At 37.6% G+C, this 25487-nt stretch overlaps 1 protein-coding gene across 1 annotated transcript; it reads left to right on the top strand.

Annotated features, from left to right (window-relative positions):
* The first annotated feature begins 826 nt into the window (after positions 1-826).
* On the top strand, positions 827-23689 carry LOC130220736 (repetitive organellar protein). The gene is made up of 7 exons (XM_056452964.1): positions 827-861; positions 3172-3292; positions 4334-4417; positions 16428-17012; positions 17081-17692; positions 18176-19401; positions 20985-23689. The coding sequence occupies exons 2-7, from the start codon at positions 3256-3258 to the stop codon at positions 23076-23078; spliced, it is 4638 nt and encodes a 1545-aa protein (XP_056308939.1). The 5' UTR covers positions 827-861; positions 3172-3255; the 3' UTR covers positions 23079-23689.
* Positions 23690-25487: the final 1798 nt, after the last annotated feature.

Raw genomic sequence — 25487 nt, 5'->3', positions numbered from 1 at the left:
AAATTAGTTTATGAAACTTCACCCATTTAGAACAAGTAATCGAGAATATTTTCAGCTTATTTATGTGATTGTTTTGTAACAAGAAAACGGTATCCACACTCAAAGATTAATATCTAGTATCTGTTACTGATGACAAAACAAAAAGAGAGAGGAAAGTCTGATAAAGTTCTTGAAAACTAAAGTAAACACTTTCATGGTTTGACCAGAATTTCACAAAACATTCATTCATTCGTTTTCTTTTTAGCTTAGTCCCTTAATTAATCTAGGGTCGCCACAGTGTAATGAACCGCCAACATGTCCAGCATATGTTTTTACGCATCAGATGCCCTTCCAGCTGCAACCCATCTCTGGGAAACAAATACACTACGGACAATTTAGCCTACCCAATTCACCTGTAGCACATGTCTTTGGACTGTGGGGGAAACCGGAGCACGCCGAGGAAACCCACGAAAATGCAGGGAGAACATGCAAACACCACACAGAAACGCTAACTAACCCAGCTGAACCAGAGACCTTCTTGCTGTGAGGCGACAGCATTACCTACTGCGCCACTGCTTCGCCCTTTCACAAAACATTAATTTTCTAATTTATGAAAATAATAAGAGTACTGATAATTTAGCATTAATGAAATACTATTGTATACTAACTGTGACTTAACATTGACATAGCATTGTGCTTCCCATGCCGCTTTTTTTTTAGATCACTTGAGTACACCAGGCTGTGCTTTTGTGGCTGGTACAAAATGTTGTCAAACAGGAAAACATTTTTATCTTTGACTTTGATTCCGCCCACAAACAGCCTGCTTTTCTAGTTTCTACAATTATCAGAAACACACAAGGAAGATGAAACCTCGGCACACAGGTACTTTCTTTACTTCATAATACTCAATTTTATGTAAAATATGAAAAACGAAAAATTCTGCTTATATTTACAGTGCTAGCAAATGTAGAAAGTGTATGAATTGGATTAATATCAGTGAGTTTCACTGTCATTCTGTCACAGAAATAAATCAGTGTGGAGATTTATGATGTGCTGACGTGAAGCTTTCAGTTTAATTTCTTGCTACGAAACACATGGCATTTAAAGTAAATGTAAACCGTGTAAATAAAGACTCAATAGATTATAATACACTTAGTTTTTATGATATGTATCTATATATGCTAACCACTGAACAACAATTAACAATAAGTCCAACTTAAAGTCAAATTACCAGTCAAAGTTTGGAATAAAAAAGGTCTATAGATGTTTTTAAAAAAAATGTTTATGCTGGGAGGCACGGTGGTGCAGTTGGTAGCATGATCACCTCACAGCAAGAAGGTTGCTGGTTCGAGCCCCGGCTGGGTCAGTTGGCATTTCTGTGTAGAGTTTGCATGTTCTCCCGATGTTGGAGTGGGTTTCCTCTGGGTGCTCCGGAATGCATAGAATGTAAAGTTTGTTCAATCCAGCAGTCACGTCTGTTGCAATACTGTTAAAACAATTGTGTTGGCAAATGTAGAATTTACATTTTTCTTTTTTTTTTTTTTTTTTTACTATTTAACGGATGTTTTATTACAAAAACATTTACAAAGCAATTTGAAAGTTGTCAAAGATACTTATCATCAGAAACTACTTAATATTTAGCAACCAAATTATATTTTGTGTTATTTATTTAGTTTTTAGGTAAATTCTAATATCTAGGGTGACAAAATGCATCATTTTTAGGGGACATGTGCTGGCATGGATTTCTACATTTGGCTTTGTTTTCTGGTTTTCTAAGGAAATGACTGACAATTAGTCTGACCAAAGCAATGGAAATTATAAACATAAGCATGTACCATTAACAAAGCTTATACCTGTAAACTTTAAAAAGCCTCAGACCATTTGTCAAACAGATTGTGTCAAATGCTTTTGGCTCCCTCTGCGTCTCATGACTAGTCATGCCATGCTAATGTGCTTGAGCATATTTTATCAGTAAGGACATCAATAAGCAGGAGTCAGCTCATTTTCAGTGATTAAAGCCTCACAGATTACTCTGTTCTTCACATAAAGACAGTGTTTGGATTCAGAGAACTGAAAATGCAACACAACTTATTTGTCTCTCTTTTATATGGTTGTTTTTACATTAAATAGACATGACTCCGCTTTTATTGTCCTGCTTATTTTATGTTTACATTTACATGATGTCTATAATTACATTTATTCATTTAGAAGACAATTCTATCTAAACCAACTTACAAGTGAGGATAAAAAAGCTCTTCAAATCAGAGAGCAGCAGTATATATATATGACAAGTTGCTAACTTGCTAGGAGTAAATATGCCTGGAATACATGTGAACTGTTTAATGGATATGAAAGAAGATAACTCATCACATAGACTTCAAAAAACTCATCACAAAACAATGCATTAAGTTATGTTATACATTAAGTTATGTTATTATGTTAAAAAGCCAAAACCTGGATATTTTAGACAGAGAATTTTTGGTCAGGACACATAAAATGTCACATATCTATACTCTGACTATATAAACAATCTAATAATACATATAAGCTAACATACTAACTTTACAAGCGTAGATATTCATGGAAGAATTATGACATTAAAACAAAAAAGAAGGCTAAATCACAGAAAAGGAAATAAAATATCTTCCAATAACAGTGCTTGAATTTTAATGAATTAATGTATTTAAATATTTATTGTGCCGCTATTCTACATGTCTATATACAGAACTGTTTTATAGTTCAAATAAAACATTTCACATTTTCTTGTTAAAGTTCTCAACAATCAGTATTCAACATATTTTCCCTCTGCTGGTGTGGCAAGATTTACACCTTCAGTATAATGAACTGATCATATTTATTTGATGCAAATTTATAAAACAACTAAAACAATAAAAACATGAATGTACTTTAGGCTGCTGGAGCATAAAATATTATATTTAAATGTGATCATTAAACTTCAAGTTTTTGTAAAGCACGAGTGAAGGTAAATAAATATGATCAAGAGTTTAATACAATGTTAACACTATTTATGTATGACAAATTCATATTTTACACTGGAAAGAAAAGCCACTCAGTGTCTTTACTCAGTTTATATTTATGTATTTAGCATTAATTTAAAGATTATTTACAGTACTGAAACTAACCTGTGTTTGATTAGTCTGTTTTTCATTGGGAATCAAATCTGTTCCGCAGATGTGCAGCTTTATACGGGCTTTAAACTGACAGACATGTCAGAGACTGTGATCAGCTGAAAACTGAAGGAGACTGAGCATCAATATGCATCGTTCCAGCAAAGAAAGAGCACCCTCACAAAGTAATTAATTTACTTCATGAAAAAGAATCATACATTTCACATTATAAACCTGAGTCACTAGATATTTTACTACACATAAAAACAATGACTAACAATATTACAAACAAAAACATGGAGATTAATTCACATCCACTGGAATATGCAGTTGAAGTCAAAACTATTTGCCCTCTGGAATATTTGTATTAAAATATTTCTCAAGTCAAACAATCACACTATTTCCTAATATTTTTATTTATTATATATCTAGTTTGATCGTTTCGTAAATACTGACATACTCTGATATTATACTTGATTAACATCTAATTCCTCAGCATTTTACAATTTCTCATTGACTTTATTTTTGTTGGTATGTTACTGTGACGAATAGTCAAATATATGACATTTCTATCATACAGAGAAAACAGATGCTCCTAAATCCTCCTCACCCACAGCTCAAAATCCTCAAGAGAAGAAGAGAGAAAACAGTTAAAATCGACCCCCTATAAGTCTTTACACAGATGAACAATACATGAAATGTGAACTGTGTGTAAATTATACTAATAAAAGTCAAATAAGATGGTTTACAACTACATCTGTTTTTACAATAAAAAATGGTAGAACAGTATTGAGATTATCTTGCAAACTAGTAAAAATTTGATATTCGGGTGGGGTGGGCTTTTGAACTCAATACAATTCATATGAACTGACTCTAAATCAACGTTATTTTGAGAATCAATAGTTTTAAACAAAGTGCACTTTCTGATTTAACCTCAGCTGGATGTTTTCATTCACTTAGAGCTGTGTTACACACTGCATGGATGGTCATTTTCAAAAACCCATAATAGGGGCTCAGGAGTTTTGTTTATTTTAAAAAGAATACAAATTTCTCAGAAGAGTGAATAATTTTGAATTTAACCGTACATTTCTACTTTGCTCATTTCTTAAATTTCTCAGCTCTTATACTTTATAAACATCTAATTCACTCTTTCACCTTGACTTTATTTTTGTTGGTATTTTACTGGGATGAATGGAGTCAAATGTAACTTTTTTTCTATCATACAGAAAAACAAGATGCTCCCAAATCCCCCTTATCCACAGCTCAAAATCCTCAGAAGAGAGAAAGCAGCTTAGAAAGACCTCCTTTAAGTAAGTGGTTACACAGGTGAACAACACATATTATTATATGTTAACTGTGTTTAAACTGTTTTAATAAAAGTAAATACAACTAGTGCTGCCGCTTACAGCTATATTTATATTGATTAATCTATCAGTACATTTTAGCAATTTTCATTAAGTAATCTAAGCAATTCCTTTTATACCAAAAATCTGTTATTTTATTTAAAATTTTATTTAATTCACAACTTTGATATTCAGTCGTGTACCAAGGAAACAAGTCCTTGACAAAATGTCAAACTAAAATAGAAAAAAATGTAAATTATTATTATTGCAGTGCTATATTTTCACATGTTCATTTAGTCAAACCCTTGCCAACATGGGGAGAACATGCAAACTCCACACAGAAATGCCAACTGACCTAGCCAGAACTCAAACCAGTGACCTTCTTGCTGTGAGGCGAGTGCTAACCACTGAGCCACCGTGCCATGCTCTGACACAATCCACATTGTAAAAAAAAAAAAAAAAAATCACATTGGAAATATCAAACTGAATTGAAAACATTCATCTGTAAATTAATTAATTACAGTAATGTACATCACACCTGCACATCTCTCGCTGTGATATTACAAATCAACAGCATTTCTGAGGCAAGTCAGAGACTGAGGCTAATATAAATGACACAATGCACACAGCAAGAGGGTCGCTGGTTCGAGCCTCGGCTGGGTCAGTTGGCGTTTCTATGTGGAGTTTGCATGTTCTCCCTGCGTTTGCGTGGCTTTCCTCCGGGTGCTCCGGTTTCCCCCACAGTCCAAAGACATGTGCTACAAGTGAATTGGGTAGGCTAAATTGTCCGTAGTGTATGAGTGTGTGTGGATGTTTCCCAGAGATGAGTTGCGGCTGGAAGGTCATCCGCTGTGTAAAACAAATGCTGGAAAAGTTGGTGGTTCATTCCGCTGTGGCGACCCCAGATTAATAAAGGGACTAAGCTGACAAGAAAATGAATGAATGAATGAATGAATGAAAACTTACGCAATCTGTACTCTGAAAGTACAAAGACCGCCACATGGTGGTTCAAAGAGAAAATGTATTGATATTAACTTTTTAGATAAAAACGCAGACACAATATTCAACTTTAAAAAAAAAAAAAAAAAGGATAGGCCTCATCATTTATAGTCATGCATGTGTTTTGACCACTAATACGCGGGTGATTGACACCTTTGCCGATATCAAAATGCTTTTTTTGATGCAAAATTAATACAGTTATTCCTTACGCTGATTAAAAAAGCTTGAGTAGGCCTGGGCTACTATAATAAAGAAAATCTTCTCTAAATGTAGAACTAAACACATTGATATGCATTGAAATAATATGAACATGAGTATTAATCTTGAGACTAGATGAATACTCTCGACACATGAAAGTGTAAAGCCTGTAGCAACAACAAATGTAATTTGAAAAGTATGAAAGTAATTTGCGTGTCATATTTAACAAACCGTTTACTGCTAATTTTATGTAATTTTGCTCACATGGATAATTGAATATTAATCAGATGATGTCATTACGCTGCTGTGCCGTCAGCCATTGCTGATCATGATTTCGGGAATCGATAGATCTGTCCTTCACATCACACACAGCGATCTCAAATCAGCTCATCCAGACATTTTAATCTGATTCGTGAACTTGTTTGAAGAACCAAATTAGCCAGAGATCAGTTCTCAAGATTAACAGATCCAGGATCTGCTAAATCATCTTAGACCATTTAAAGAGCCCATATTATACATGAAATAGGGTCATATGTAGGTTGTAAGGGTCTCCAACAACAGTCTAATATGCATGCAAGGTCAAAAAACACTTTGATGGTCTTATAATCTGCATTTATTTTTACCTAATTATCCCAGCGAATCCCATATGAATCTTTCAGCGATTCATTTGTTCCCAACCCCCTCCTCAGCGTGAAGCTAATCTGCGCTGATTGGACCAATGACAGCCTGCTGCGATTGGTCGACAGTGACAGGCTTCAGCGCGAGACAGAGTGAAATGCCCAGCTGGTAATCAACAATATAAAAGTAGTCACAGTGCACACACGCTTCATAGTGTAAGGCTTTTTTCACTCACACACACACACACACACACACACACACACACCCCTCCTCAGAAGAACTGGGGAGATTGACGCGAGTTTCTTAGGCGTCACACACTCTACCTGCTCTTTCTCTCTCTCTCTCTCACACACACACAACGCTCCTCAGAAGAACTAGGGAGAGCGACGCGAGTCTCCTGTCTCCTAGCCCCTAGGCGTCACACACTCGACCTGCTCTTTTTCTCTCTCACACACAAACAAACACAAACACACAGACACACATCACGCTCCTCCTCAGAACTAGGGAGATCGACACGAGTCTCCCGTCTCCTAGCTTACGATGGCCATAGCAACGACAAACGGCAGTGGAACGCGAGCTCACAAAAGCCTTTAACGTTAAATCTGTAAACAAAGCGGCACGCGTCGCGTTTTTAACATGGCTTACATGCGATAAGAGATTATAAAGAGTAACCGCGTGTACTGTACCAGGTTAACAAGTAACAAAACACAATAAATACATAATTTGCAAGCTAGAGTAAACGAGGCAACAATTTTAATCGCACTTACTTACACTAGTGAATAAACCTCAACCACTGACTCTTCACAGTTTCATCTTTGGGTAGAGACTGTCAATATTATCCATCTGAGCACAGCGTGACTTCATTCGACCGGCGGCGTCTGTGTGTGTGTGTGTAGTGTTTTTTCTGTGTTAGTGGGCGGGGCCGCAGGTTTCAAATCTCCCGGGTTTGCGCGCGTAACTACTGGCGAGGCTTGTGTTTCGTGGCTGCGTCATCGCGAAACACCTAATGACTCGTTATCAACACGACTCGTTTGAAGCACTATGAGTCGACTCTTTTATAGATGAATCAATAGTTTTAAACACTGTACACTTACAGATTTAAGCCTTAGCTGGATATTTCACTTCACTTAGAGCTGTGTTACACACTACATGGAAGGGCATTTTCAAAAACCCATAATATGGGCTCTTTAAGTGAGGTATGAAGAACAGATCATTTTAGTTTTAGTCTAGTTTAAGTCGCCTAAATTTCATAAGATTTTAGTTGACTATAAATCTAATCTAGATTTAGTTGACTAAATAATTTTAGCTTTAATTTAAGTGTAATTTATTAAATATTGTATGCAATAATTTATACAAAATATTCTAACTTAAAATAAATAAAACATTACAATATGGAATATAGCTTTTCAAAGAAGACCAAATATTAGATATGCAGTGTTTATTTATATTATAAGTAATATGTACAATTATGTGACTTAGGGATGTGCAATTAATCGAAAATTCTGTTTCAATTTTGGCTTTAACGATTATGAAAATCATTAATGGAGATAAACAATTATTGCTTCATATACAGCCTTTTTCCAGTTGTACACATTTGTTGCTCTGCAATGCTCAGTTCCATGTGAACATTACTAAAAGCTTCTGCTGTAATGTGATGTTTGCAGCACGGGATGAGCATCATTCATTGATGAACATTGGAATCATTCATGTTTTTAAAAGCGCGAAAGAAAGAGATTGCATGCTGTTGTGTGTGCGCGCTTAGCCTCTGAAACGAGCAGAGCACACACATCTAACGCCTTCTTAATGAGAGCGCTTGATTGGTCAAATACATGCACATTTGTGTCAGAGCACGGTGTTTAGTAAATATTCATATTAACCCTCATTTGTGTAATAAACAAACAAGTTGAGAATCAAAAGACACGTGAAAGAGAAACCATATCAGAGCCGCACTGCTCTTAAAGTGACAGCGCACAATATTCCTGCTGCCGCCTGTTTTTATTATGAATCAAACAACAAAAGGAGAAAATCCCTCACTGCTCTCGACTGAAGGACTTTTGTATCTATAAAGTTTTTTCTTACAGTGAAGATGCTTAAAGCACAGTTTGTTTCATATTGTTTTTATTCTATTGTATTTATTTCCCTTATTTACAGGGAGGAAAGTAAGTTGAAGTCAGAATTATTAGCCCTCCTGAATTATTAGTGACCCTTTTCACCCCAATTTCTGTTTAATAGAAACAAGATTTATTTTCAACCCATTTTTAAACATGATAGATTTAATAACTCATTTCTAATAACTGATTTATTTTATCTTTGCTATGATGACAGCACATTATATTTTACTAGATATTTTTCAAGATACTAGTATTCAGATTCAAAGTGCGATTAGGGTACTAGGGTATATAGGCAAGTCAACAGTAGTTTCTTCTGTAGATAATCAAAAATATATATTGCTTAAGGGCGCAAATAATATTGAGCTAATAAAATAGGTTTCAAAATATTAAAACCTGCTTTTATTCTAGCCGAAATAAAACAAATAAGACTTTCTCCAGAAGAAAAAATATTACAGGACATACTGTGAAAATTTGCTCTGTTAAACCCCATTTGGGAAACATTTATATAAAAAAAATTCACAGGAGGGCGAATAATTTTAACTTATACTAATAATCGTTTTGAATAATCGTGATTACAATTCTGACCAAAATAATCGTGATTATGATTTTTCCCATAATCAAGCAGCCTTAATGTGACTGAAAAAAAAACGTAGATCTTTGCAATTATTTAGCAAACCCTTTCATTTAACGTGGTAAACTACTAGTCTTTTTTACCAGTCTGTTTAACATTTCAAAAAGTTCACATTGCGATGTCAATCTATAGCAAGCTTTACTGTTGGTGTTACAGTACATGGTGCTCAGCTGTATAGTAAATAAGTACAGTAATGACATGATTAGTAAGTGATAATGAGTTATCTTGTAAAATGTGCTCAGTCCCATGGTTCTGTTAGCCTACATAGAGGAATTATAAAGTGAATTATACATCAAATATAAAAGTGTGCTTCACTTCAAGGCAGTTTCGTTCTCTAGCATGCTGTATATTTTCCAAAAACGCCCCTCAGTCACATTCTCCATTTTTATTAGTCAATGAAAATGTCAGTGTATTTTATTATAGTTTTTGTCATTTTTACTTAATTTTTATGAAGTTTTCATCGGTAGAAACTTGTTTGTCACAGAAACTATGACAAAAAAATTTGTCAACGAAATTAACACTGCCATGGAAAAGAATGAATGTAAACAAGCCATTGATAAAATATTAAACTCAAATTTAAAACATACTTAAAAAGAAAAAATTGCCAACCTAATAATAAAATAAAATAGTGAGCATGTTCTTAATCACTCCAGGGCTGTATAATCACGTTCATTAAGTCATTCATAATTCTAGCCATGCAATGACATATATTTTCATCTATGCTGTTTGACACAATCAACATTGTAATCACACAATAGAAATAAAGCAAAAACAAACTAAACATAAAACATTCAAATGTAAATAATGTTATAATAGTTCTCAATGTCAGTACTCCCACCCCAGCATTTGAATATGTTTACTATTTCTCTTATTTAGACCGAATGAGATAACCCACCATCTCACAAAAATTTGAGCCAAATCTTTTATATTTGGTTGCTAATTCATATGAATTTAGTACAATTTGCTTAACCCCCATGACAGCTGGGTTAAGGAGGGGTTTGGTGCAATGCCTCCTTTTAAAAATCATACATTTTTATACAACTGAACTTGTACGAATTCTTACAAATAAGCCACTAAACTGACAAAATTGTAAAATGGTAAATTTCCTTGTGGATAACCAGATCATTAGATAAGAGCTCCATGCATGAACTGTGTTCCAACAGAGAGAGTCCCGTTTGTTGTTCTCTCAGCATAGGAAATTTTTACTTCTCATAGGAAATCTTTACTTCACCTAGGAATGTTAATCAGGGATTTGCACTACGCTACAGACTGTGGCGTCTTCACATAGACAAAATTTCATTTCAAACCACATATTGCACCCTAAAATTTAGTTTGACTGAAACGCTCCCTCTTTCCCTTTGTCCACTTTGCAGGGCACTTGATGTCAAATTAGAACAAACATAGGTAGGGAAACTTAAGCCCAGTGAAACTAAGCTTGTTTTTTCAAAAGTCAGCACACCAACAACTTCTCTTAATTCGCATAGTATTAAGAAATGTAAATGCATTTTGAAAATTCTGCCCTCAACAGCTATACTAATTTACTAGACAATAACAACTATGGGATCTTTTCTTTCTCTGTCAGTCCTTTGTCTATAACAGCCCCTGTACTGAATGTTTCAACTTCAGGTGTTCATTATGCTTTTACGGATGTGATATTACAAATCAACAGCATTTCTGAGGCGAGTCAGAGACTGAGGCTAATTTCAAGAGTTCCCACTTAGATATGCTTGGCGTATAAAGCAGGTTTGGCATGCTGTCCCGGGAGAGAACCCTGAGCTCGGAGATATTTGAGCCCAGGGCTCCCGCCCGGTCGATAAGCATATCAGGAGATCCGAGATCAGGTAGGTCTCGAGAGCTCCCCAAAATGCTATCAACTCGGGACAGCAGCCGTGTATTTCGAAGAATTTCCCCCCAAAAAGCTAGAAAGTTTTTGCTATATCCGGCTGCTGGATATAGAGGTTATGGAAAGGGAAAGAGATTAGGGAGCTCCAGTAGAGCAAAGGGTGAAACAGACTCCTGTTGGAGCCTGAGCGGGGGGGGGGGCGGGGGCGGGGGGGGGGGGGGGGGGAAGGGGACTAGTGGAGGGGGGCCAGAAAGGGGTGGCCAGGGTTGACTCATTAAGAATCAAAACAAAATATGCTCGAGGAACACTCCTGACGGAGATAGAGCTGGGAAGTGGCAGCGCTATATATAAATATATATGTATATGAGAGTATATATATATATATATATATATATATATATATATATATATATATATATATATATATATATATATATATATATATATATATAAATAATGGGGTAATCTAAGGCCTGGAGGGGGCAATCAGAAGACTTCTGTGAGTCGGAATAGGCGCTGCGGGAGTTGGGGGCAGCAATTCTTATTATTTGCCGTCTCCGGCAGAAATCGTGAATTGGGATTTGGGTGGTGGAGATTTCTGCTAGAGGGTGAGTGGCAAGTTTGGCGAGACTCCTGTGGGAGTCGATGCTCGAGGAACACTCCTACTTGGAGATAGAGCAGGGAGTGACAGCGCTCTATATAAATATATAACCATGGACGAGAATCCATAGATATATATAAATAATGAGTTTCAGTGGCCTTGGGGGGGGGGCAGTGACATGACCCCTGCGGGGTCGGCGCCCGGGGAACAGGGCAAGCTGGCCGACTCTGACAGGAGACTGGGAAAAAGGGGATTTGGACGGTGAAGACTCCTGTTAGAGGGTGACGGGATGAGTTAGGTGCTCGAGGAACACTCCGTGAGGAGATGGAGCGGGGAGTGACAGCGCTATAAGTAAAAAATATATATGTCCATGTACTTGCGTACATAGATACATATATACACACACAAATCCATACATACGCGCACGCATACGTATATACATATAAACCCACATACACGCTTATACACGTGTATACTTCTATACATGTGTACATACATACATGCATATACAACATCTACGCCCGCACATATACATACATACGTACGCAAACACCCATATATATGCAAACATATAAGAGAAATTTGCTAAGGCCTGGGGGGGGCAGTGAGATGACTCCTGCGGGAGTCGAAGCTCGGGGTAACACTCCTGCAGGAGTCAGAGCCTTGGGGGGGGGCAGGGTCTGGCAGGAGTAGGGAAATGGGAGGGGGCTGTGAAGACTCCTGCAGAAACGGCCGGGGGTGGCGGGGTGACGAGGGGGCTTGTATGCACCTTCGATTTACTATGTGACTGGGGGAGAAGGTTGAGTGTTACTCAGTTTAAAAGTAAGGGAAAGGAGGAGGGAAGGTGGCTGGGTCATGCCCTCGCCCTTGAGTAGCTGTGGGTTGATGGCTGGCGAGAGTCATCTGGGCTTCTTTGAGGTGCCTTTGGCGAAGACGTATGTATGTCTTTAAGGCATTGGATGACCACCTTCCCAGGGTCTGGATCTGTTGTTGTAAAGCCCTTTGGGCTTCTGTGGTGGCTGCTCATATTCTGAAACAGAGTATATACAGGAATCAGAAAGTGTAATTCAACACCTTTAAATACCTTTAAGACTCTTTCAATACGTTTAAAGACCTATAACCACTTTTTTAACCAGAAATACTGGCGATATTTATCTTACAATATGTTTAATAAATATTCAAATGAAAGAAATTAATCCAAACTAGATCTATAAAATCTAGCCGATTCAACATGTCCCTATAGAGCTGCAGAAATAATGGTGTTGCCTTGGTAACTGTGGTAAATAAGCAACAAGCTATCAAATCTACTAGGATTTTACTGATTTTGTAACTACACAACGTCCTGATATTCACAGATTTAATACAGTCAAATTTTACCATACAATGATACCTTGTATGAAATAGATAAATTTAGTACATTGCAGGAATCTAGACTATCTAAACTTTTAATGTCCTCAAACTTTTCTATACTGACTTAACTCCTTAACCCCTTGCAGAGGCCCTGTGAAAAGGGGGACTGGAGAGTGAGTGGGAGCTTGAGAGGCGGAGAATGCTATGAATCATCTCTAAATTCGGAATAGTGTTACTGGGCAATTGTCAACTATAAATGGAGAGGGGGAGAGGGGAGGATGCAGGGGGAAGGCAGAGGGAAAATAAGGCTCGGCGGAGCATCTCTGCTGTTGCAGAGGTGCAGTGGTAGTCAGCATTGGAGCATTATGAGTGCTAAATATTGTTAGTAACGATATGTAGAGATGAAGTAACAGAGGGGCTCAGCTAGAATGCCAGTGCAGTGGTGCTATGGGCGAATGTAACATGAAGCGTCTCTGCTGTTGCAAAGATGCAGTGGTGGTCAGTATTGTATAGTTATGCATGTTCCTGTAAGAAAAAATTACTGTCATTAGTGATAAGTAGAGGTGAGGTGAGAGTCAGTAGTGATATGTAGAGATGAAGTAAAGAGGGGCTCAGCTAGAATGCCAGTGCCATGGTGTTATTGGTGAATGTAACTGGGTGGAGTGTCTCTGCAGTTGCTGAGATGCAGTGGTAGTCAGCAATGGATGGTTATGCATGTTCCCGTAAGAATGAAAAATACTGTTGTTAGTGATATGTAGAGGTGAGTGAATAAGGGGTCGGTTAGAATGTCACTGCAGTTGCGCTGTAGGGGGGGGGGTGTAGCTCAGCTGAGCGTCTCTGCTGCTGCAGAGGTGCGATGGGTCAGTATGGAGACAATATGTGCTCCTGCAGAAGCATCTATTACTGTATTCATGGGGGGGTTGGGAGTGTGACGATAGTGGTATTTGAAGTGTAAGTGTATATGACTTGTTTAGAGCATTGCTGCTACATCAATTGACACTTGGGTGACCTCTAATGGGTCAGAGCTGTGGTGAAAAGAGTAAATGGAAGTATGGGATAGTTTGAGTTTGGAGGGAAATTAAAAGAAAAGAGGGGAAGAGGGCTAGAAATGCATGAGGGTGGAGGTCAGTTGGAGAGGATTAGCTGGGCTTCCGTGATGTGGTATTGTTCTCTTGAGGTGTAAGAAAGCTAATAGTGTTTGAAATGGGTGGAGGGGGGGGGTTATAAATAAAGAAAGGCAGAGCTTCCTCCTCCTGCCTAGTTAGATCAGCTATGATGGGATGGAATGTGGGATTGAAATTCAGACTTTTCAAAAACCAAAAAAGGGGCTAGTGTGAATATGGCCTCAAGTGTGTGGGCTGTATGAGGCAAAAAGGGGCTAGTGTGAATATGGCCTCAAGTGTGTGGGCTGTATGAGGCAAAAAATGGGCTAGTGTGAATATGGCCTAAAGTGTGTGGGCTGTATGAGGGAAAATGCATCTTTACGAAGAGTGTGAAAACATTTGGAAATGGATGTAGAGTGTGATGGGTTGAATAAGGGTAGTTTATGGAGCTGGTAGCCATGACCTTTAAAATGAGAAAACAAGAAAGAATTAGAGATTAAATGGTCACGACATGGTACATGTACAGCAGACATAAATAAATGTTTTAGCTGATATTCATGCAAGGTGTCTTCATAAGAGCGTGGGCAACTGTGAATGGAAGCGCCTTTGTTAATACATGTTACAATAGCTTTGATGTCACAATAAGCAAGGGTTGTAAAAGTGGACATTCGTCCCCCTGCAGGGTGGCAGATGGATGGAGAGCTGAGGATATGGGCCGTGTCTTGGCTGGTGGTCCTGGAAGTACCTCTTGAAGAGCAGGTGAGGTGATAGTATGGTGAAGTGGAGTTTAAACCCCTTAGTGATATAGAAGTTTGTTTAAAAGCAAAATGTATCTAACAGAGTCAGTGGATGAAATGTTATTCTACTGCCAGAAATGCCCTCCTCCTTGTTCGTAGCAGTCAAGCTATTCATCCCACTGACTTGCCATTATAAGCATGACTATGGCACTCATGTGTATTGATATAAGAGTAGCTATTGGCATGTTGCAAAAGAGTTTCAATGCTTTGTGTTGAATGTTTTTCACTGGCTGGGTAATACTCTTTTCGTTGGTTCCATGGCTATCAGATTAGATGTGGCAGAGGGGTTTATATAAATAAAATGTAAATGATCAACTGCCAACATCAAACCTTTAACTTAAAAAACGATGTCACCACTTAGTAGGAACTGTGTGAATGTACTGTTTGTCATGGGCTTTTACTAAGTCCAAGATAAATATCATCACTTTCGGAATCTTAACGTGATTGAAAAATCTCGAGCGTATCTGGCCGGATTCATTCACAAAGTCTTAGCACTCAGTCCATTCATGAAACTGTCAAGAGATAAGGCGGGGTCATCTAAAGTTTGGAAAGCTCATTGGATGGTGACACTTCTCCTTTTGGCTATTGGCTCCTTGGAGTATCCGTCAGAGTGCAAAAGGTCGGCGGCCATTTTGTCAAGCAAAATCGCTATAGTGTTTGTGCCTGAAAGACTATTCTGCTGCACGCGCTCCAGCAGCTGGTTTGACTGAAAACAGTGCATCCTTCCATGGACGTTTATCAACATATGAATATGTTGTGGACTAATGTTTGTGGAATAGATTGCTTGGTTAGTTGCAATCGAATTACTTCTACGGTCAGAAAGTTATGGATCTGTGGACAGGCAGGAGGTTGAGAGGTGAGTTCTTTATTGAAATCATTTGATTCACGCTGGTCTCATCTTTCAAAACTTTTATAAAATGTTTAGTCTTTGTTAGAGTGTAGTTATGTAGCGAAGCTTCCGCTTAAAGCATGTACGTTACCGAAAGTGGACCTCTAGGATATCAGTGAGAGTCAGGCTTCATAGAAATGGCTTGGATCGCCGGCGTCTTGAGTTTAATGGAAGGTGTGGCTTGCGTTGTGTGGGGCAGTAGGAGTAGAAGTTGGAAGAGCTGGTGGGCCGGCGTCTTGCTGTAATTCAGGCTTGATGGCGAGGCGGCGGCTGAAGTTTTGGGGAGAGCGGGGTTCTGGCTGGAGTTGTTGTTGTTGCTGTTTGTTTGTTCTTCCATGTTGAAAGGTTTAAACAATGCTGAAGCCTAGGTTAAATGCTGGAGCGTTTGTAGCGGGAAGCATTCTTCCAAACGAAGATAAAACATTAGGGAGAAAAAGATCCATTTATAGTAAACTAGGATCACTCTGATTGGATTATTACTGATTACTGATGAGTGGCCAGACGTGCTCAATCATATCACGTGCTCCTCTCGAAATTAGTTTATGAAACTTCACTTAAATCACACTATGACATTGCTCATGCTAGTGGTGTTGATGAAATGGTTGCCATTTCATTAAAAACGTGAAAACAAAATTTAAAAGGTCAAATAACCAAGATTAACAACATTATTGTCAACTAATTATCAGCAATGATTCAGAATGACTCAATATAACTTAATCTGTGTTTACAGCAAACAATCAAATATGTCTCTTGTCAGTTAATGTTTCTACAACTGTGATGATCTTAGTTGGATCAAGATTTTGACATGATGAAATGTTACCCCTGTATACATTTCAGTGAGCAATGAGACTCCTCTGAGGATTGTTCTTCTGGGGAAAAGCACATCAGAAAACAGTGTTGTGGGAAACTTGATCTTGGGTCGATCAGCGTTTGACAGTGAAGCTCCTCCAGATGTTGTGGAGAGAGTCGGAGGAAGACTGAAGCACAGACACGTGACACTCATCAACAGTCCTCAGCTGCTCAACACAAACATCTCAGATGATCAGATCACACAGACGGTCAGAGAGTGTGTGAGTCTGTCTGATCCAGGACCTCATGTGGTGGTTCTGCTCCTCCAACATCAGCAGTGTTCAGCAGAAGATCAAGAGCGTGTGGAGAAGCTGCAGGACTCTTTCTATGAGCGCCTTCTTCAACACACCCTGGTGCTCAGCACACAAGAGTCCACTGAACCCAATCAGATCCTGCAGAAGATCATCCAGAAATGCTCAAACAGACACTTCAGTCTTCAGAGAAGCAGCTCTGCTGATCATCTTCTGCAGGCCTTTGAGGACATCGAGCAGAGCAATGAGGGACGACACCTGATTTCTGCTCAATATGAAGCTTCTAAGTATTTCTCAGTGGAACAAGAGGCCACACAAAGAGGTGAGTGTGACATTATCTGATGTGTCTAGTGATGTTTACACTGTTTAATCTTCTTCCTCTACTTTCAGACTGTGAGAAGCTGAATGTGTTGGTGTGTGGGAGCGACAGCTCACTGAAATCCTCCATCTCAGAGCTGATCCTGCAACACACACACAGAAGATCAGAGAGTGTGAGGACAGACGTGGATCTTCATGGTCGTCTCATCAATGTGCTGGAGCTTCCAGCTCTGTTCAACACTGGGCTCTCAGAGGAGGAAGTGATGCGTCAGACTGTCCGCTGTGTGTCTCTCTGTCATCCTGGAGTTCATGCTTTCCTCCTCATTATTCCTGACGCTCCACTCAATAATGAAGACAGAGCAGAAATGGAGGAGATCCAGAAGATCTTCAGCTCCAGAATCAACAAACACATCATGATCCTCATCATGCAGAATTCAGAGCATCAGACAGCAGAACTCAATGAAGAAACACAGGCTGTCATTCAGAGTTTTGGAGGAAGACATCATTACTTTAATCCTAAAACACAAGTGTCCACATTGATGGAGAACATTGAGAAGATGCTGGATAAAAATAGAGGAGGCTTTTACTCCACAAAGACATTTCTGGAGGTGCAAATGGAAAAACTGATGAAATATGAAGAGAAGAAGAAACTTCACTCACTAGAGACCCACTTACAATCAAAAGGTAGTGAGCAAAAAAAGAAAAAGATAGTCAAGTTTTTTTGTAATGGAGTAGTTAAATATGATTTTTAATCTAATATTTTATCATATTACTACTTAATATTAAAAATATTCTAAAATATGTTTGTGGTATTTTTTGTATTTTTTACAGTAGAAGTGAAATTCAGAACAACATTCTACATTCAATAATTAAATTGGGCAAAATCAAAGGTCAAGCTTCAGTTTCATAGAGAAAACATTCTGATTATAAATATGTATTTTTGGCCATTCACATATCTACTCCAAATTTTTTTTGTTGCAGTTGGAGAATCTTACTGCAATTTTATGAACATTTATTTAAAAAATGTATACATTTTGCTACAAATATATTTAGATCTAAATTAAAAATTAAGAGAATTTTTCTAACTTCATATGAAACCCCACACAGAAACAGATCTATAAATTTAGCCCTCATGGTTTAAAACTGGTGCATTTATATCTCATACAGGTTTAGCAGAGAGTGAAGATGAACTGAGGATTGTTCTTCTGGGGAAAACTGGAGTTGGTAAAAGTTCAACAGGAAACACAATCTTAGGAAGAGACGTGTTTGCAGCAGGCACATCTCAAGAATCTGTTACTGAAGAGAGTCAGAGAGCAACATCTGAAATCAATGACAGACGCATCACTGTGATCGACACTCCAGGACTGTTTGACACTGAACTTACTAATGAGGAGATCCAGAGAGAAATCAGCAACTGCATCTCCATGATTCTGCCTGGACCACATGTGTTCATCATCGTGCTCAGTATAGGACAGAGATTCACTCAAGAGGAAGCAACACCAGTGAAGTTCATCCAGGAGACGTTTGGTGAACACTCTCTAATGTTCACCGTGGTGCTCTTCACCAGAGGAGATGATCTGATGAATCAATCCATTGAAGAGTCTCTGGGTAAACCTGGATCTGCGGTCAGAAAACTGCTTAAAACTTGTGGAAACAGATTCCATGTGTTCAACAATAATCAGCCTGAAGACCGAACACAAGTGTCTGATCTACTGGAGATGATAGACAACATGGTGAAGGCAAATGGAGGGAGCTTCTACTCATGTAAGATGTTCATAGAGATGGAGAGAGAAAAACAAGAACAACAGATGAAGATCCTGATGGACAGAGTCAGAGAAACAGAAGAAGAGAAAGACAGAATGAAGTTGATGATGGAGGAAGAACGACAGAATCAGGAGAAAGAAAGAAAGAGAAGAGAAGAACTGATAAAGAAACATAAAGAGAAAGAGAGAATGAAGATGATGATGGAGGAAGAACGACAGAATCAGGAGAAAGAAAGAAAGAAAAGTGAAGAGGAGTTTAAAGAAAGAGAAGAACAAAATAAAATGCAGATGAGAAGAAAACAAGAGGAATGGGAGAAACAGAAACAAGAGGACGAGAAGAGAAGAGAAGAAAAACAGCAGATTTCAGATGAACAGATTCAGAAACTCAAGAGTGAAACAATCAAAGAGAAAGAGAGAAAGGAAAGAGAGAGGCAAACACAACTAGAGGATTCAGAAAAAAGTCTGAAAGAAAAAAAGATGAGAGAAGATCAACAAAAGAGTTTTAAAGAGAAACTGAAACTGCTCGAAAAACAGCATAAAGAAGAACGAGAGGAGTGGAGAAAGGAAAATGACAGAGAGAAAGAGAAGATGATGAGGAAAATTCAGTCTGAAACTGATGATTCACTACAGGTGAGTGTTATTGTCAGCTTTCATCTTTCAGGGCTCGACAGACCTGCATTCAGATTAGTTTTACTTTCATTTTCTCTCAGTGTACGGTCGAGAGTAACACACATGTGTTTTAATTCTTTTAATTCTTTTAATAAGTGCTCTATTTTTACTTAAGCTCTATATTTGTAAATATTCAAGGGTCATTTGATTATTATCAGTTTTATACCACTTGTATTTTGTTGTACAAACGCTTCTTCTTGGCTTACATGTTATGCTGGTGGTGTAACAAATATGATATATTTGCTAATATTCAATTCAAATGGTCTCAATTAATAGGTTTTCCTCATCTGCATATTAAGATTTGCATAGAAATGATGTACATTAGTAAAATTGTACTGCTAGAGTGAATTGAACATTTTAAAGTAAATGTGAATATGTACATACTGTCCCCCTATTGGTTATAGTTCTACAAAAAAAGAAAGATATTTAGAAGAACAATCGCCAGTCACTTACCCAAACTGCTTTACGCTGTTCTTACGTTATTGGGACAATACAATTGGTTGGGACAGAATAATAATAATTATGCCTATTATTTGAAGTATTTTCATAGCAGTTTAAACTCCCTATTCAATATGTACTACAAGAAACAAAAAGCTGCAGTTTACACTGCATAGAGTCTGTGGAAGAATGAGTGAGTGCGTGTCTAACCCTCGGCCATACACACAACAACCACAGATATATTTCAGCAGCTGATGTGTGACACAATAAACGTGCTGATTTGCATTATCACTGGCGACTGGTGGCAGGTAATGCTTGAAATATAAACATCATGTCTGGTGTCCTCAGACGCATCAATTATGTCAGGTTTCTGCTTTTTTCTTGTGCTTGAATGTTAAAAGGGCCCTCCTATGAATTGTTCAATTCAATTCAATTGACCTTTATTTGTATAGCGCTTATACAATGTAGATTGTGTCAAAGCAGCTTCACATAAAAGGTCACAGTAAATAGGAACAGTGTAGTTCAGTTTGTAGTGTTTAAGTTCAGTTCAGTTTAGCTCAGTTCAGTGTGGTTTAATAATCACTACTGAGAGTCCAAACACTGAAGAGCAAATCCAACGATGCGCAGCTCTACAGATCCCGAAACATGCAAGCCAGTGGCGACAGCGGAGAGGGAAAAAAAACTTCACTAATGGCGGAAGTGAAGAAAAAAAACCTTGAGAGAAACCAGGCTCAGTTGGGGACGATCAATTTAATTTCTCCGCTGGCCAAACGTCTCGTGCAGAGCTGCAGTCACTGAAATGGCCCCCCGCCAATTTGAGTGTGAGACCCCTGGTTTAAAAGAAAGGACGGTATTATTTGGTCCAAAAGGAAACTTTCATTCGTAGAGGCATTTCCATATTCAGAGACTTTGCAGCTATTTAAAAATAAAGTTTATCAGAAAGTTTAAATGCTCCGATAAACAGTTTCAGCTTTGCACATGGGTGTGTTGTTGTGTCTTTTTTTACATTGTCTTACTTTTCCCATGTGGAAAAAAAAGTGTAAAGATCTCAATATCTCAATCTTCTACATATTTCTTACTGGTTTATTTGTGTTGAATCCTCAAAGGTCGCAGCCTACAGGAAACTGGAGACCATATACAGCGAGTGGTCCTGGAGTCTCCACAATGCCATGATGGAAATTGAGAACAAACTACACAATCAAATAGAAAATGAAGCAATTCATGAGGTTAAAGAAACTGATCTTCACAGAGAACTGAAGACGACCAGTGAAGAAGTGGAAAAATCCATGGCAGAGTTCTTTGAGAAAGACACAGATAAATATATACTGATTCAGTGGAAAACATCATTTAAAACCAAAATCAAGGAGCTTCAGGAAAACATTTTGAGAGAAGCAAAAAAGAAATTAAATGAGGTTCTACAGCAACATGACATGAATAGAAAGATTGATGCTCAGAGGAAACATTATGAAAACACTCTCTATGTAAAGTGCCAAGTGCCTGAATTGAAAAACCAATCTGAAATAACTGCTAAAAGAATAGTGAAGAGCAATTTTTATTTGTTTTGGGAACTGAGTATGAAAGATATCATCAGAAACACTTCTGCAATCAGAGAGATCGACATAATGAGAGATGTGAGAAAGATCCTTAGTCACATCTATGAAAGTGCTCCTGTAGACCAATGGAAGGACAGCAGGGATATTTTCAATATAAAAACTTATTCACATTATGTATGGCTGAAAAGAAACTACAGACGCAGTGGTCTACTACAATTTACAATCGAGTGGTTTGGGTACATTCTGTCTAAAGAAGATGAAGCCCAGATCAGATCATTCGTCTCAGATGTTGCTCATCAGACAGACAGAATGATTCAGTCATTTAACATTACAAAGACGGGCTACAACATCAGCTTAATTCAACAACTCATATATTACATCAACACAAGAGAATCAGAACATGAGGAAAGAGCAGTGAAATATGTGTTCAAGGATGAGTTCTTCATTGATTTGGTTTATTCCATCTGTAAAAGAGCAAACAAGAAGATCACTGACCAACACACACTCTTCAGAGAGGCCAATGATCCAGAAATATACTTAAAGAAGAAAAAAGATGAGTACTACAGTATTTTCCAGAAATACTGTCATGGAGCAAAACCAGCTGCTATTTTTGCTGAGATCATCTGTCAGAAACTGAAGGAGCCCATAGAGCAGAGCATCTACAAGAAAACTGCCAGAGATTTAGCAGATGAAATGAAAACAGACTGTGAATCACTGAGTGGAAACCGATCAAATCTGGAGAAACACATCCTGAAGACTCTGGCAGAAGAGGAGGACTTTGACAAATACATGAACTACATTCATTATCCTAGAGAACACTTCAAGAGTTTCATCAGAGATGAAGTCAGTCGCTACATCAGAGATAAGTTCAGCATCAGTGTTTTACCCAAGATGAAGGAGAACATTAAACTCCTGCAGCAGAAGATCATGAACGCAGCACATCAATCTACTGAACATGTTCAAGTCAACAGTGGAGATGTTGGTTTGTGGTTGAAGAGTTTCACACAGCAGCTCTCAGATCAGCTGATCTTCTCTGAAAAAGACCTCAGTGGAGTCAAACATGATGATGTTGATGATTTCAGACTCCTAGAAGATGTGATCAGACAAGAGCTTCCTGCTGTAATGTCAGACATCAGCAGGAGATTCAACAAAGACACATTTCCAGTAAAGCTGGACTATAAGTTCAGGCCAGATGAGCTTCTGATTGATCACTTCTGTCAGTGCTGTTGGGTTCAGTGTCCGTTCTGTGGAGTCACCTGCACAAACACTATAGAGAACCATGTCGGAGATCACAGTGTTGCCGTTCATCGTGTAATTGGACTAAATGGACAGTTTTGTGCAGGAACAAAAAACTTGTCTATTAACATCTGCACATCAGCAGTAGCCAGTGATCAATCTTTTAATCTCACTGCCTCACCTAAATCAGTCCCCTGGAGAGAATACAGAACAGCAGGAGGAGTTTATGCAGACTGGAGCATCACTCCTGATCTCTCTGAACTGCCCTACTGGAAGTGGTTTGTCTGTAGATTCCAGAAAGATCTGGAAAAATACTACAGTAAAACATTTGAGAAGAAAGGTAATATACCAGTTGAATGGAAAAAATACACAAAACGAGATGCTGCTAAGAGTTTGGATGAATACATCTAATGTAGGAGAAGAAAGAGAAACTGAATCAGTTATTACTTGCATACGTTCATCAACGAGAGTCTCATCTACAGCTCAGATTAGTTGTATCAAATACACCGAACTCTAAAGACAATATTTAATTCTTTATAAAAGAAATCTACCAAACCACATATTTCTGAATAAATGACTAATTAGAATAACTAGACGTTTGATGACCAATCAAACAAATGTATGATTATGACCACAGTAATTTATTATTTGTTTTCTAGTTGTGTATATTATTGTGTGTGACATATCAGGACACAAATCTTTATAATGACATAGGTATGACACCGGTATTACAAAAAGGAGGTGAAATTTGAGGACATTTGGTGGCGTCCTCATTTCTCAAAAAGCTTATAAATCCCACAAGATGAGTTTAATCAGAGAGTAAAGCTGCACACAGTCTCCTGTGATGGTTGGGTTTAGGGGTAGGGTGGGGTGAGGGCAATACAATATACGGTTTGGACCGTATAAAATGAATGGAAACCTATGTAATGTACCCACTTTTCACAAAAACAAGCAAGTGTGTGTGTATGTATCCAGTAGGGCTGCTCGATTATGGGAAAAAAATAAATAAAAAAAAATCAGGATTCTCAAATATCACGATTATTTTGGTCATAATTGTAATCACGATTATTGAAAATGATTATCAGTTGAAGTCAAAATTATTCGCCCTTCTGTGAATTTTATATATATAAATAAATATTTCCCAAATGTTTAACAGAGGATTTTTTTTACAGTATTTCCTATAATTTTTTAATATTTTGAAACCTATTTTAATATCTCAATATCATTAGCCCCTTTAAGCAATATATATTTTTGATTGTCTGCAGAAGAAACTACTGTTATACAATGACTTGCCTAATTACACTAATTAAGCCTTTGAATGTCACTTTAAGCGGAATACTGGTATCTTGAAAATATCTGGTAAACTGTCATCATAGTAAAGATAAAAGAAATCAGTTATTAGAAATGAGTTATTAAAACTATTATGATTAAACTGGGCTTTAAGCATCTTCACTTTAAGAAAAAAACTTTAGCTACAAAAAAATTCTCCTTTAGTTTGATTAATAATGATAAAAACAGGCGGCAGCAGGAATATTGTGCGCTGTCACTTTAAGAGCAGTGCGGCTCTGATATGGTTTCTCTTTCACATGTCTTTTGATTCTCAACTTGTTTGTTTATTACACAAATGAGGGTTAATATGAATATTCACTAAACACCTGCTCTGACACAAATGTGCATGTATTTGACTATTAAAGCGCTCACATTAAGATGGCGTTAGATGTGTGTGCTCTGCTCGTCTCTGAGCCTGTCCGAGGCTTAGCGCGGAGCGCGCACACACACAACAGCACGTGCTCTTTCGCGCTATTAAAAATATGAATGATTCGAATGTACATCAATGAATCATGCACACCCCATGCTGCAAACGTTACATTACAGTAGATGCTTTTAGTAATGTTCACATGGAACTGAGCTTTGCAGAGCGACAAAAGTTTACAACTGGAAAGGGGGCGGTATATGATGCAATAATCGTTTATCTCGAATAATGCTTTTTCATAATCGTTAGAAGCCAAAATCGAAATCGAAACCGGATTTTCGATGAATTGCACAGCACTAGTATCCAGGTAGGTGTTTTCTGTGTATGACGGTCTGGATGTTGTGATTGATTCTCCTACACACATATAAAGTCTGCCCAAACACTCAGTCATGTTTTCTATTTCTGTTTGTCACCGAGTTTCATGCCAGAGTGATAACTGTAATTGAGATTTGCTTGATTGGTTTGATTTGTGATTGCTGTGTTTTAGACCAAACCACTTGCAAATACTTGCTCTGCTTAAACATGTTTATTTCCACTGCCAATATTCAAATAAAAAAAAAGAAAGTCTTAATGACAATTACTGGCTGTTCTAAACAGGAAATTTAAAAAAAAATGAACAGAATGATTAATAAAAAAAAACACTGCAAGATACACAAATGAAACAGTTAAAAAAAAAAAAATAAATATTTGCAATCTTATCTAAAATCAAATTACTGCGCAGTTTAAACTGCTAAATAACATTGACATGTTTTATCATATTATATTGTTTAATTATTTTGTTGTTGTTGCTTTATCAAATTTAATGTTGTATTTTTTCACCCTATTGTTATTCATTAATGTTTAAACTGTACAGTAATTTTATTTTTAGATAAGATTGTAATAAATTATAAACTTATTATAAATAAATTATGAGCAGAATGTAACTAAACTATTAAAACTTCACACTGCTTTATTGTTTATTTATTTTGGTTGTCTTTTTTCTGCTGGTCTTGGTCGTTTTATTACATCTTATTCCTTAAAGAACTTTGTTTAGTAAGAAAGCAATAGTGTTTGATCTTTGTATCAGG

This window comes from Danio aesculapii, chromosome 3 (genome assembly GCF_903798145.1).
Source record: "Danio aesculapii chromosome 3, fDanAes4.1, whole genome shotgun sequence".
In the NCBI taxonomy this organism is placed as follows: domain Eukaryota; kingdom Metazoa; phylum Chordata; class Actinopteri; order Cypriniformes; family Danionidae; genus Danio; species Danio aesculapii.
Note: the sequence above shows the minus strand (reverse complement) of the source record. Positions and strands in the feature narration are given on the sequence as shown.